Genomic DNA, 12,224 nt, shown 5'->3' with positions numbered 1-12,224 from the left:
CCGCCACGAGCGACAAGCTTTTCGGGATCTCCCGGGGATACCACGTGGTGGCCTTATCAAATTGCGAGGTTACTGAATTGGGTAATGGTGGACTGTCCCCGGTGTGTTTGCATGTGTCAAGAGGTGTGTTGACGATCGGCATAGCAACCTCAGCCCTACCTGGCAACAGAGAGGCAGTTTCCAGCGCTGATTTCCTTTTTAAGCATATATCCCATTGTTCGCTCTTCACTGTCATCAGCGTTCCTGAGGAAGAAACACCTGTTGTTTTCCTTATGACAGATTGGGCCAAAAAGCTGTCACCCCCCATTTCCACTTTCGGCGCTGTCACTATGTCAACGTTGAACTCTATTCACGTCGACGGGGATTACCCAATTCGTCCTGATGCCATTCACTGAATTCCCTACGTTCCAGCAATTATAAATTTCCCACCCTCTTCTCCTCCAAACTCCTTTCTCTCCCTCTTCCTCCCCATCCATTCGTTCCATCTTCCAACAACATCTTTCTTCTGTCATTGCTTCTTGTTCTTTCGCTTTTCGGTCTTCTACTCTCAAGGTTTTATTCCTTGATCCAACCCTCAACCTTCTTCTCATACCTTCTTGTCCTCTGCTCTTCAGTCCTTTGCTCTCAAGGTTTTATACCTTGACCCAACCCTCGACCTCCTCCACATACCTTCCTGTCCTTCGTTCTTCGGTCCTTTCCTCTCAAGGTTTCATACCTTGACCCAACCCTCGACCTCCTTCTCATACCTTCTTGTCCTTCGTTCTTCGGTCTTCTGCTCTCAAGGTTTTATACCTTGACCCAACCCTCGACCTTCTTTCGGTCCTTACTTCTCTGCATACTGCAGTTCCTTTTGTCTGATCCTGTTGTGCAACAAGCTTCGTCATGGCTTCTCAGGAGCAGGCTCTGGGCAATGAGTGGATGAACTACTTCAATCCGTCTGTTCACGTTGAAGCTGAGGCTCCTTCCTCTGCCATGGGACCTGCCTTCGATCAAGACCATCAACTGTTTGGTGGCGCTGCTGCCCTCGATCTTACTCCCGAGTATCCCGACATTGCTCAGGCCATTGAGCACATTCCTTCTTTCGATGCTCTCTTTGCCCAAACTTCAAGCTTCGATCTTGAGAATGCTGGCGCCTTTGATGAATCTGTGAACCTGAATCAGTCGACTGGACAGGTCAATGCCAACATCACCAATGGAAATGTCTACCCGTTTGACGACATTTTTGAGGAGACCGGAAATGATCTTCCTGTTGATACCTTTGTCAACCAGAATCAGTCGACTGGCCAGGTCAATGCCAACATCACCAATGGAAATCTCCACCCATTTGCCGACCTTTTTGAGGACAACGGAAATGATCTTCCTGTTGATACCTTTGTCGACCCCAATCTTGTTCGTGACGTCTCGGCCTATGCCAGCTCCACTATCAGTGGTCAAAACCTGGGATTTACCACCACCGTCCCTCAAGCGGCTCATCCTTTCACTACCCCCATGGCGGTTTCGCCTGATGTCGATGCCATTGTCGCTTCGTCTATGATTGATCCGGCTCTTCTTGCTCTCGAGCATGACACCGACTTCACCACTGTCGACAATTTCGCCAGCATCGACTGGAGCAAGCCAAACCTCAAGTTTAGCAAGGAGCTCCACAGCCAGATCAGCAACCAGGTTGACCACGAGCTCGCCGACCAGTTCAGTGCTCCGTTCAATGAAGAGTTCATTGACAAGCTCAGCGGCTATGGAATGCCGCTTCCAAAGAGCTTGCGTCCGAACTCTGCTTGTCGAAGCTCCCACATTGTCAATTCGTCTGAACTGCGTGCTCCCGCTCCTCCCATGGAAGCGACACAGCTCCCCGTCGCTCCTCCTACCGTCGCTCCTCCTCTGGCCGCTTCTCCTCTGGCCGCTTCTCCTCTGGCCGCTTCTCCTCTGGTCGCTTCTCCTCTCGTCGCTCCTCTCGCCGCACCTACTCCCGCCACTCCTCCCTGCGCCTACGTGGCTCCTACTCCCGCCAGCCCCGTTCCTGCTGCCGCGGCTCACGTCCCGGGATCCCTTGCCCAGGCCCACCCTTCCTCCGACGACGGAGTGAAGTGGGAGAGTGTCTGGGAAAACATCGGACCCGAGGATATTGCCCACATGGCCGCATGTGGTGTTGGTGCGAGCACCAAGTTCAAGTCCGTCGATGAAGCTCGCAACAGCCAGCGACGCTTCGCCCATCTGCCCGAGGACTTGACCATCCCCCGCGACGAGAATACGAAGCGCACCTTGGTCGCCTGCCTTGTGCGGGCTATGGCTTCCACTGGCAACGCGTTTGACAGTGAGAAGACCGTCCAGCCCTTCCTGTCTGGACGATACACCACGGAGGCACTGGAAGTTGCCGCGTGGGAGTTGGTGGTGAGTCCTTTCTATCTGATTTCCTTCATGATCATTCTTCTAACTTTCATCACCAGGACGCCATGATTCGGCGCCACACCGATGGTGGTTCTCTGACCACCACCCACCTGTCGAAGCCCGCGGGTCGCTTCCTGGACCGCTTCCTGCTTGTGCGGAAGGCTCTTACCGTAAGTATCCTGTCCTCACTTGTGATCAATGACCGCTACTGACACCCTTCTCCAGGAGTACAAGTCCATCTGCAAGCACGTTCTGGACCCGCTTTACGTCCATACTTTTGTTGACGAGCCTACGGCCGCTTTCAAGCGGGTCGAGGCCAACAAAAAGGTCAACGACCGTAAATCGGGCCAGATCAGTGCTGGCAAGAAGGCACTTGCCGGGGAGTCGGTCCAGGTTGTGACCCCGGCTTCGACGCCGCAGCGGCAGTCATCAGCTTCGCAGCTGGTGACTCCGCCAAACACCAACAAGCGCAAGTCCTCTGGGGAAGAGGCTTGCAGCAAGCGTCCTCGTCAGTTCTGAGGTCGCTGTGAGAGAGGAGAGAGGGGAAGGAGAGAGGGGGGTGATAGGAAGGGGATGGGAGTTTGAGGAGGAATGGAGTTTTGTGGATGCTGGGTTGTGTCTATGAACACAACAGTTTTACGAAGTTACGGTTTCATGGATGATAATACCCAAATTGACGATTTTCCTTTCCAAGCAGTCTGACGAGCTCGCAACCAATGGGCTGGTCAGATTTTCTGGCCACATGTAGGCTCCGTGGCTACGGAATAGTTCTATGGTGGCGTCTTCCGACGAAAAGAACTAGGAGGACAGTATGGAGCAGATCAAATAGTCGTGTAGTTCCCTCGAGGCCACCTAAGAGGTTGCAGCTCTACTTTACCACTAGACATGGCTTTTCCTCCTTCACGGCTGAGTTTAAAATAGTTTAAAATTGATATTTACGGCGTCCTACTTCTGGAGGTCTCTACAATTGTCTGCATGGATGCTCCGTACCAGATAAAAGCATGGCTATAAAGTCCAGGAGTCTACATACGGTCGACCACAATCGAGCTATTAGCCCATAGGTAAGTCCTTCGGAATGATGTCTTCAATAATGTGTTCATGGAGTCTGCCACTACCGGCAACACTAGTATTTGGATGTATCTTCTTCGGATGGCACAAGTTCGCCGAATTCTCGACAGCTTAGGCAGATGAATACCATCCTGAACTGGAGGTACATGGTTGAAAATCCTTCGCTGGTTGACTCCAATGGGCCTTAGGCCTATCAACCTCGACCTTGTGGCGCCAGGTAAAATCTGACCCTGATAGCATCATAATGTCTATTTTCAAGTGTCTGCATTCCTATTTGCCATTTCATCAACCCTGTAACCCAGTCGGCGGGGTAGAGCTCGCTCGTGAAAGTCTATGCGGTTTGAATGCCGTATCGCTCGAAAGGAAAATTCTCCAAGGTGGGTAGCAACTGGCCCCATCCGTCGCCAATCTTGCCGGGATTCCCGTCACCCGGCATACGCCATGCTTGTAGTTCTTCTGCTTCCTTCTCAGAAGCCGGCTTCTCCTCTTCCTTGTGCTCACCTGTGCGGCCTGCGAGCACCTCATCTTCTCGACCCTGGTACGCTTCCAGAAGACCAGGATGCGGACACCAGACGACCTGCATACCAGCACGGCGACCGGCTTCCACGCCTGGGACGGCGTCCTCGAACACAAGGCACTCTTCTGGTTTGATTTCCGTCTGGCCCTTGCTCCGGAGATCCTCATTGATGGTCTCCAAAGCCAGCAGATAAATATCGGGCAATGGCTTGCCTCTGCCCTTGCCAATGCGCGGGTCATCACCAAGGACACGATGAACTTGAGGGAAGGCCTTGAAAAGGTCCGTCAGATGATCTGTCTTCAGCTTGAAGTTTCGGCTGTTAGACGAGGTTGCCAGTGCAATGTGCACAGGTTGATCGGTAGATTGTGTTGACACGAGCTTGGTCAAGAGATCGGGGACTCCAGGCAGCGGCTTAGTTTGCGGAAAATACTTTGCTTGCAAAGCTGACTGCTTCGCGAGTGTCTCCTCCGGTGTAATGGGTAGTTTGGCCCAATCATGGAAGATTTTGCTGGACTGGAAGAGTCGTCAGCTTGGAGACCCAAATTGCTGACCAGGGCGAGGAATTGATCCTACCTCAGGCTGTGGGCGGCCTTGGAGCTGTGCCTTGATGGACCACGGCAGGTTAGGCTTCCCATACTCCGCGAGTACTTCGTTGGTGATAGTGGTGTACAGATCCTCGGAGTCGATCAACAGTCCATCCATGTCGAACAGACACGCGCGGATGCGAGGAGGTCTACACGTATGTGTCAATTGGTTTCCAGTGGGGCGTATAAAAGGGCCTACACTCACTCATTACTGGGAGCCATGGTTATATGTCGTCTATGTACGGTTGTGGTGCCTGGGAAAAGGTGACAAAGTGGTTGTCACGATAAGACAAGTCGGCGCGGGGGAACCGCCTTATCGCCAATCCCGTGATTGACGGCGACCTGCGATCTCTCTTCAGTCACGCTTCGTACACGATGCCCGATTCAGTCCCCTCGCGAACGCCTAAGACGGATCCTGTGCCCGCTGATGCTGATACAGAGAGTGACGAGGAGGTTTTTCACGATGCTCGGTTCCCGGCAGAGGAAGAAGCTGTGAGTTGACGCGAAGGATCCTTAAAGCTCCAGGTCCAGACTGACCGCGACGGGCGTCGTCACAGAGGCTTCTGAGAGAGGCACTGGACATCAAAACAGAGGCCAATCAGCTCTTCAGCTCTGCGTGCTACGACCAAGCCATTTCCTGCTACGATCGAGCTCTCGCGTCCTGCCCGAACTACCTTGACTACGATGTCGCTGTTATCCGGAGTAACATTGCTGCGTGCTACTTGAAGCTTGCAGATTGGAAAGCAGCAGTCGACTCGGCAACAATATCTCTTGAGCGTCTGGACAAGGTCATTCCTCCGACCCTGTCGACAGGCAAAGATCAGAGTGACACCGTGGGAGCGAAAGCCCCAACCAAGGACAATTCGGCGAGCGATGCTGTGGTTGAAATATCCGGAGACGATGGTACAACGGAAGAAGAACAAATCAAGCGCTTGAAGGCGCAGGATGAGCAGCGCACAAATGTTATGCGGATCCGTGCCAAGTCCCTCATGCGTCGCGCCAAAGCAAAGTCTCAGATGGGCGGTTGGGCCAGCCTCCAAGGTGCTGCGGAAGATTACCAAGCCCTGGCCGGCATGGAAAATCTCCCACCGGACGAGAGACGCATAGTACAGCGAGCGCTGCAAGAACTCCCTGCCCGAATCCAGGAGGCTCGTGAGAAGGAGATGGGGGAGATGATGTCAAAAATGAAGGATGTGAGTCAACAGTTCTCCTCGCAATCGTCGCGCAGAGCTAACCCATGTATCTCTCCAGCTTGGCAATGGGATTTTGAAGCCGTTCGGTTTATCAACAGACAACTTCAAATTTGTCCAGGATCCCAAAACGGGAGGTTACTCGATGAACTTTCAGTCCTAAGTCTTTACCAAAACATGCATTCTTTTGACAGCGACCATTTCGACATTGCTCCTCGGTTCTTCATATTCAAGCTCTTTTCGATACTACGCAGCCCGGGTCGTATGCTACGGCCCTGACGAACGAGCATATAGACCTATGGGTGCCTATATGGCCCTTCCATGTACACGATTTCCACTACCGAACACGGCCATCAGTCGATTCGTCTCTAGTCCATACAATTTCAGCATACCATAATTTTCACATCTATTTGCGCAATTGACAGATGAAAATTGCTTGTCAGTCAAAGCTGACTTTCTTTCCAGCAATCTGAACAGAGTGGTGCCCATTCGTCTTCTTGCTCATTCCAAAATCTGCATTCTTCCAGCCTCGATCGACTTCACATGATATACAGGAATGTATAGAGTGACCACGATACTCGGTGACACGTCTAACCAGATTATTACCCGTATTTATGGCGCAGCGATCATGGAGTAATTGCCAATTTGCTGGGGGAAAGCTCTTGGTGGTGTCCGTAGACGAAGAACTCAATCCTCACTTCTAGCTTTGAAAGGTCTTTTCAATGCCAAAGGGAATCCCCAGGGATCGATTCGGTCGACTCGCTGATTTCTCCTTCGCGGCCGACAAAAAGATGCAATGGACTCCAGTCGTCGGAACTCAGAGACATCGGATATGTCTACGCACCCACATCTATCAGGCATTCTTTTTCCAGACGTAAATTTAAGCTACAGTGCTGTGCAACATGTTTTAATTCTCCGTGTCACACCGACTACCAAAACCACGTTATCGCGATGGAACAGGCAGAAAAAAACCCAAGTGGCGTGAGGCATCGACATTTCCGATCTGTCGGAGTCCGCGGGCTCCGCGTGTCGGACGTGGATCTGCCTCCGCTGATTTACGGCACGATTTCTCACCGTGCGGAGAGACGAATACGACGAAAGGAATATGTCCTTTTCCTGTCTTTATTCTCAAATCCCATAAGTATCAGATGAACAGAGGTTGTGGCTTTGCAACGATCGCACGAAGTACAACGACCTGGCCCAACTCGTCTTCTGCATATGGCGTCACCTGGGACTGCTCTCTTCTAGCATAACTGACGGTGAAGATGAAACTGAGATTGGATTCGCTGAAATTCCACCATGACAAGAAGGAAGCCACACGACCGAAGCTGGTCGAGTTGAGGTCTGCGAAATGGTTCATTCTGTTCACGGTGTCTTTTGCGGCATCCACGGTAAGCTCGACTGGTCGTGCTATTCACCCTTGCAGACTGGAATGACTGACGCGTGCGGTAGGATATTGTCATGTATGGCCTGGTAGGTGCTTGTGGGCCGTCGTGTATGTCAGTGTACAAGCCTTGCATCGCTAACGGCTCTCTAGATCGTACCTGTTACACCAACGGCCTTGGAACGCAGAGTTGGCCTCGCAAGAGATGATAGTCAGTCGTGATCTCCGTCATCACATGAGGAACAGAGTGATATTGACTCAGCTTCAGTTCAATCGTGGACATCCATCCTTTTGGCTCTTTACTCTGCCGCGTTACTAGCCTTCTCTCGTATGTCAGGTCCATTTCGCAGATTGATCGGATCTATGACTGACTCTTCTCATCAGCCATCATCGGGTACATTGCAGACCGAGCTGAATCTCGCCGATGGCCGCTGCTTTCAGGTCTGCTTGCTCTGGGTGCTGCAACCGCCTTGCTCTGTGTCGGGACCAACATCGGTCTTTGGATCGCCGGTCGCCTGTTTCAGGGCGCTGCTGCAGCTGTAGTGTGGACAGTTGGGATTGCACTGATGGTTGACACGGTGGGCAAAGACGGACTCGGACAAGCGATCGGGTACGTGTCCATGTCGCTGAGCATTGGCACCATGGCAGGACCTCTGTTGGGAGGTGTCCTCTATGAGAAGGGCGGATACTACGCCGTCTTCGGTCTTGCATTTGGCCTGATCGGCATTGATGTCTTTCTTCGGCTCGTGCTGATCGAGAAGAAACATGCCTTGCCGTGGATTGCCCCGGAAATGAGGCCACTCGCAGCATCTGGGCCACCCAGCCAGGAAAAGACTCGCCTGGGCAGCACGACAAACTCTCCCATGCCGAGCTCCAATCTACCAACCAGCAATTCAACGACACCACCGCCGCCCTCCCGTCATATCCTGGGCCAGGCTGGCCTTCTACTCGGTTCATATCGCCTCATCGTGTCGCTTTGGGGTTACTTCGTCTTAGCCCTCATGATGACCTCCTTCGACAGCGTGCTCCCGCTCTTTGTCCAGGATACGTTCGGCTGGCAACAAACCGGGCAAGGGCTCATTTTCATCGCACTCATGGTACCACACCTCTGCGATCCTATCACCGGCTTCCTCATCGACCGGTTCCCCAAATCGCCGCGCTTTCTCACATCCGGCGCGTTCTTCTGCTCGGTCCCGATCACCGTTCTCCTGCGGCTAGTCACGGACAACTCGATGCACCATAAGATCCTGCTATGCGCGCTACTTGCCCTGCTCGGTCTGTGTTTTGCCGTCGCGATGCCACCTTTAGTGGCAGAAGTCTTCTTCGCAGTCAAGGAAAAGGAGGACCAATCACCCGATGTCTTTGGTCGTGGAGGCGCCATGGCTTTGGCGTTTGGTCTTTCTAATATGGGATTTGCGGCGGGAAGTCTCATCGGCCCTTTCTTTGCTGGGTTTATTCGCCAGAGTGCGGGCTGGGGCACGATGGGGTGGGCCATGGGCTTGATTGCCGGCGTATCTGCCATTCCAATCCTGCTTTTATTGGGCGGTTGGATTATGAGAAGTCCCGCGGCGAGGGACGGTGAACATTCCGGAGAGGATTAGAAGCCTGTCTATACAAAGTGTACGAATGAGCGGGCAGACATGCATAGCTTATGAAGCCTCTCCCGCGTTTGCACGTAGTGATTAACACATATCTCTGCTCGGACTGAATATACAAAATGGACCTCGTCATGACACCAAATTGCTGTCATCGGTGCTACAGCTCGTGACGTTCCTACCTCGGGTATTTTCGTGACCTTATAGAACCCAATTCGTGTTCCAGCCTTCGTCTTCCTCTGCAAAACTACCAAATGGATGGTGCAATTCCATGTACCAATTCAGCCTTCCCAGCCACCAAACACCAATCCCCGGCATTCTCCCTCGGCTTTGAAGCTGCGCGGTTCACCTACCCGATCGTCTGTCCGCGGTCCCAAACATTCGATGCCATGGATGTGACAGGCCCTATTTTCTCGAGACTGTCCTCGATTTCTTGTCCAGAATGCAGCAGGATCAGATCCAAATCGACCAACGCGCCCACAGCCCCTGGCACGAGGCACCGTCTCGCGTTGGGTGTCCCGACGAGCCTCTCAACACTGCAGCCAACAGTCTGATCTACAATTGGATGTGTGTGAGTTAGGAGTACCCAGACTCACGGTCTATTCGATGTTGCGGTACTATTACCCATCTATCCCCTGTATAGTTACACCCAACTCTCGCCATCACACGGCACCATTGACGATCCTCCTGGTCTTCTCCCCGAGAGGGGATGCTGTGTCTCGTACGTTCTTGGCACTATCGTACGGTCGTCAATCTAACGCGTGTATTCAGACACTCATACGCCGCCATACTTACCACCACAATGTCGCCCCCGGACTTGTGGGTCTGATCTACGGCGAACATGGCGGATGCTGCGATCTGTTAAATTCCGGCAGTGTTTCATCTGAATGTGGAAACATGTCGTCAATGGCGTCTGTTACTTTTTTAGGGCTAGTTTCGATCCTGGCCGGTGTTTATCCAGTGGTTCCGCATCGCATGGCCCACGAACAACTCAAATCGGCGAGTGAAGACCCGACCGTGACGCAGATTTCACAGGCCCCGATTTGCCTGTATGCTCGAGTTGGTTTGGCCCTTTACCGACTATTCCTGAACCAGCGACAAGAAACAGGAGCACGAGTCCGATATAAGACAACCTGGTCGATAACTTCTCGAGGCATGCGAAGGTGGAGGAAATTTTGGCGGGAAAAAAAAGGAAGGGTCGATCTTTATACATGACCTCGGGTCATCCAGATCGGTTTTTTTAATTTGCATAAACCCAAAGATCAGCGCCACCATCTACACATACAGCTCAAGGCGTTGGGTTTCCTTCTTTCGGGCTGCGGATCCAGGCCTGAATGATGCATGCGTGGCAAGATAACAACATCTGTCATCGCCGACAAGCATTACCCTCAATCCTTTGTCTTGTATTTTCTTTTTCCTGTCTCGACCCGTCCATATTGATACGACCATATAGATGCTACCAGACGTGCCGATCGCTCGGTCGTTCGGCCATTCGGTATCCGGCGTTTCACAACGGCGCGCCAGACTCCGACTCGCCGACTCGCCGACAGCCACGGCTGCTTCCATTCATTCGTCTTCCAGTCTTGGATCGGCCACCATGCGAACGGGCCCAGCCGCTATACGATGCAGACGACAATCACTGGCATGATCCTCGCCCTTACGCCGGTCACAGCCCCTGTTGGGCTGGCTCGGCTTCTGGGATGTGCTCGGACTCCGCTGTCCACGATGATGGCTTTCGGACCTCCCAAAACGCGACAGCTCTTCTCTGGTGGCTATATAGAGCTGGCTAAGGATGATGCTTTCTCATTCCATCTTCCCCGACTTTATACGCCTCAGTAATTCTGAACTCCTTGGCGCTTCGCGCGAAAGCTCGTTGCTGCCATCCATGTTCTACTGTTGACACTACTGGCTCGGCCCTTGATCTATACATTATTCGACCCCTATTATAACTAATCCGACCTTCTCGCCCACCGCCAACAATGGGAGGTCCCTATGCCCCAACAACCGCCTCTCTAGGCGAAGTTCCAACCGTTCATGTCGACATTCCCATTTGCGCCGTCTTCCTGGTCTGCTTCCTCTCCGCCGGCATCGGCCACATAACCATCCTCCGCCGCAACCTATCGCGCGGCCACAAGTTCATTCCCTCCGGTGTCACATTCGGCTTCTGCATGTCTCGCGTTGTCGCCAACATCATCCGCATCTCCTGGGCCTGCCGTCCAACAAACGTCCGCCTGGCGCTGGCCGCACAGATCTTCGTCGCCGCCGGCGTGCTGCTCCTCTTCATCCTGAACCTGCTCTACGCCCAACGCATGCTGCGCGCCGCCTTCCCACGACTCGGCTGGGCACGCCCCGTGTCCTGGGCGTTCAAGCTGCTCTATGTGCTCGTCCTCTGCAGCATCATCATGATGATCACCGTCATCATCCAGTCGATGTACACGCTGAACGCCAACACCCGCCGCATCGACCGCGACGTCCAGCTCTACGGCGTGACGTACTTCGCCATCGTCTCCTTCCTACCTCTGCCCCTCGTCTCGGCCGTCTTGCTCTTCTCCCGCGGGCGCCAGGTCGAACACCCCGGCTCGGGCTCCTGGCGCGCCAAGGGCTTCATCGTCCTCCTGGTGGGTTTCCTGCTTTGCCTGGGCGCCTCGTGGCGCGCCGCTACGACCTGGATGCCACTCACTTCCGCGATGCACCCGCCCTGGTACGACCACAAGGCGTGCTTCTACGTCTTCGACTTCGGCATTGATCTGTCCGTCGTGTTGATCTTCTTATTTGGACGTGTTGACCAGCGGTTCTGGGTGCCGAACGGAAGCTCGAAGGTGCGCGACTACCGCGTGGAGGTGAGGGATGAGCCAAAGGAGGTCGTGCCATGAAAGCATTGCGTGTGATGGGTTACACGATTCCCTCGGTGTTGAAAGACCTCGAGTGTTGATTGCAGTCCGCTCCGTCGAGCAGGACGTCACTAGACCGCCGCCCTGCGAAGCCCGTGCTGAGCTCCTTCGGAGCATGGCACTTGGTGCAGAAGCATCGCCAGCCTGCTTCGCCTATGAACGAGATCGCTGGGGTCCTTTACACCCGCCCTTGGTCCGGGCCAACTATGTAGATGTGCTGAGCAGATCTTTGTTGGCGGGACCTATTTGGAATGTTTATGAAGATGTGCATACGTGCACATAATGAATATAGATACGATAGACTACAAAATTAATTACAAACTATTGAAACGTGATTTTACGGACTTTCTCACAACCACTAGTATGTGCACATGGAAATCAGAACTAGCCTGGCGATCGATAAAGCTATTGCCTTAATGTTATCTCGTCTAGCTAAAACGTGCATCACTAGACTGTTTAATTATTAGGTCTTATCGGAAAGCCGGACATGTTCAACGCCCCTACAAGGAATGACTCGGAAAACCGCAGTGAATCTCGCAAAAGGGTCTTTTATTTTCATGATTGGTATCGACAGACGGCCAGGCATCGAACCATACAGAATTAAGTAGGCAAC

General features: G+C 53.0%; 6 protein-coding genes across 6 annotated transcripts; 3 read left to right on the top strand and 3 right to left on the bottom strand.

The window, feature by feature from the left end:
* Nucleotides 1-1,104: 1,104 nt before the first annotated feature.
* Nucleotides 1,105-2,655, bottom strand: N7459_004672 (uncharacterized protein; the record flags this gene model as incomplete). The annotated part of the gene is made up of 2 exons (XM_056943856.1): nucleotides 1,105-2,358; nucleotides 2,596-2,655. 2 exons carry the CDS (start codon nucleotides 2,653-2,655, stop codon nucleotides 1,105-1,107), a joined length of 1,314 nt encoding a protein of 437 aa, XP_056800739.1.
* Nucleotides 2,656-3,781: 1,126 nt separating this feature from the next.
* On the bottom strand, nucleotides 3,782-4,773 carry N7459_004671 (haloacid dehalogenase superfamily protein; the record flags this gene model as incomplete). The annotated part of the gene is made up of 3 exons (XM_056943855.1): nucleotides 3,782-4,480; nucleotides 4,541-4,700; nucleotides 4,757-4,773. 3 exons carry the CDS (start codon nucleotides 4,771-4,773, stop codon nucleotides 3,782-3,784), a joined length of 876 nt encoding a protein of 291 aa, XP_056800738.1.
* A 153-nt stretch (nucleotides 4,774-4,926) lies between these two features.
* Nucleotides 4,927-5,904, top strand: N7459_004670 (uncharacterized protein; the record flags this gene model as incomplete). The annotated part of the gene is made up of 3 exons (XM_056943854.1): nucleotides 4,927-5,043; nucleotides 5,109-5,744; nucleotides 5,803-5,904. 3 exons carry the CDS (start codon nucleotides 4,927-4,929, stop codon nucleotides 5,902-5,904), a joined length of 855 nt encoding a protein of 284 aa, XP_056800737.1.
* Nucleotides 5,905-7,006: 1,102 nt separating this feature from the next.
* N7459_004669 (MFS amine transporter) lies at nucleotides 7,007-8,726 on the top strand (the record flags this gene model as incomplete). The annotated part of the gene is made up of 5 exons (XM_056943853.1): nucleotides 7,007-7,132; nucleotides 7,194-7,214; nucleotides 7,279-7,336; nucleotides 7,394-7,453; nucleotides 7,510-8,726. 5 exons carry the CDS (start codon nucleotides 7,007-7,009, stop codon nucleotides 8,724-8,726), a joined length of 1,482 nt encoding a protein of 493 aa, XP_056800736.1.
* Nucleotides 8,727-9,069: 343 nt separating this feature from the next.
* Nucleotides 9,070-9,563, bottom strand: N7459_004668 (uncharacterized protein; the record flags this gene model as incomplete). The annotated part of the gene is made up of 2 exons (XM_056943852.1): nucleotides 9,070-9,270; nucleotides 9,516-9,563. 2 exons carry the CDS (start codon nucleotides 9,561-9,563, stop codon nucleotides 9,070-9,072), a joined length of 249 nt encoding a protein of 82 aa, XP_056800735.1.
* Nucleotides 9,564-10,699: 1,136 nt separating this feature from the next.
* N7459_004667 (uncharacterized protein) lies at nucleotides 10,700-11,593 on the top strand (the record flags this gene model as incomplete). The annotated part of the gene is made up of 1 exon (XM_056943851.1): nucleotides 10,700-11,593. One exon carries the CDS (start codon nucleotides 10,700-10,702, stop codon nucleotides 11,591-11,593), a length of 894 nt encoding a protein of 297 aa, XP_056800734.1.
* Nucleotides 11,594-12,224: the final 631 nt, after the last annotated feature.

This window comes from Penicillium hispanicum (genome assembly GCF_028827665.1).
Source record: "Penicillium hispanicum strain IBT 35686 chromosome Unknown utg000004l_segment0_segment0, whole genome shotgun sequence".
Classification (NCBI taxonomy): Eukaryota; Fungi; Ascomycota; class Eurotiomycetes; order Eurotiales; family Aspergillaceae; genus Penicillium; species Penicillium hispanicum.
The sequence above is the reverse complement of the archived record's forward strand: the minus strand, read 5'-3'. Positions and strand labels throughout refer to the sequence as shown.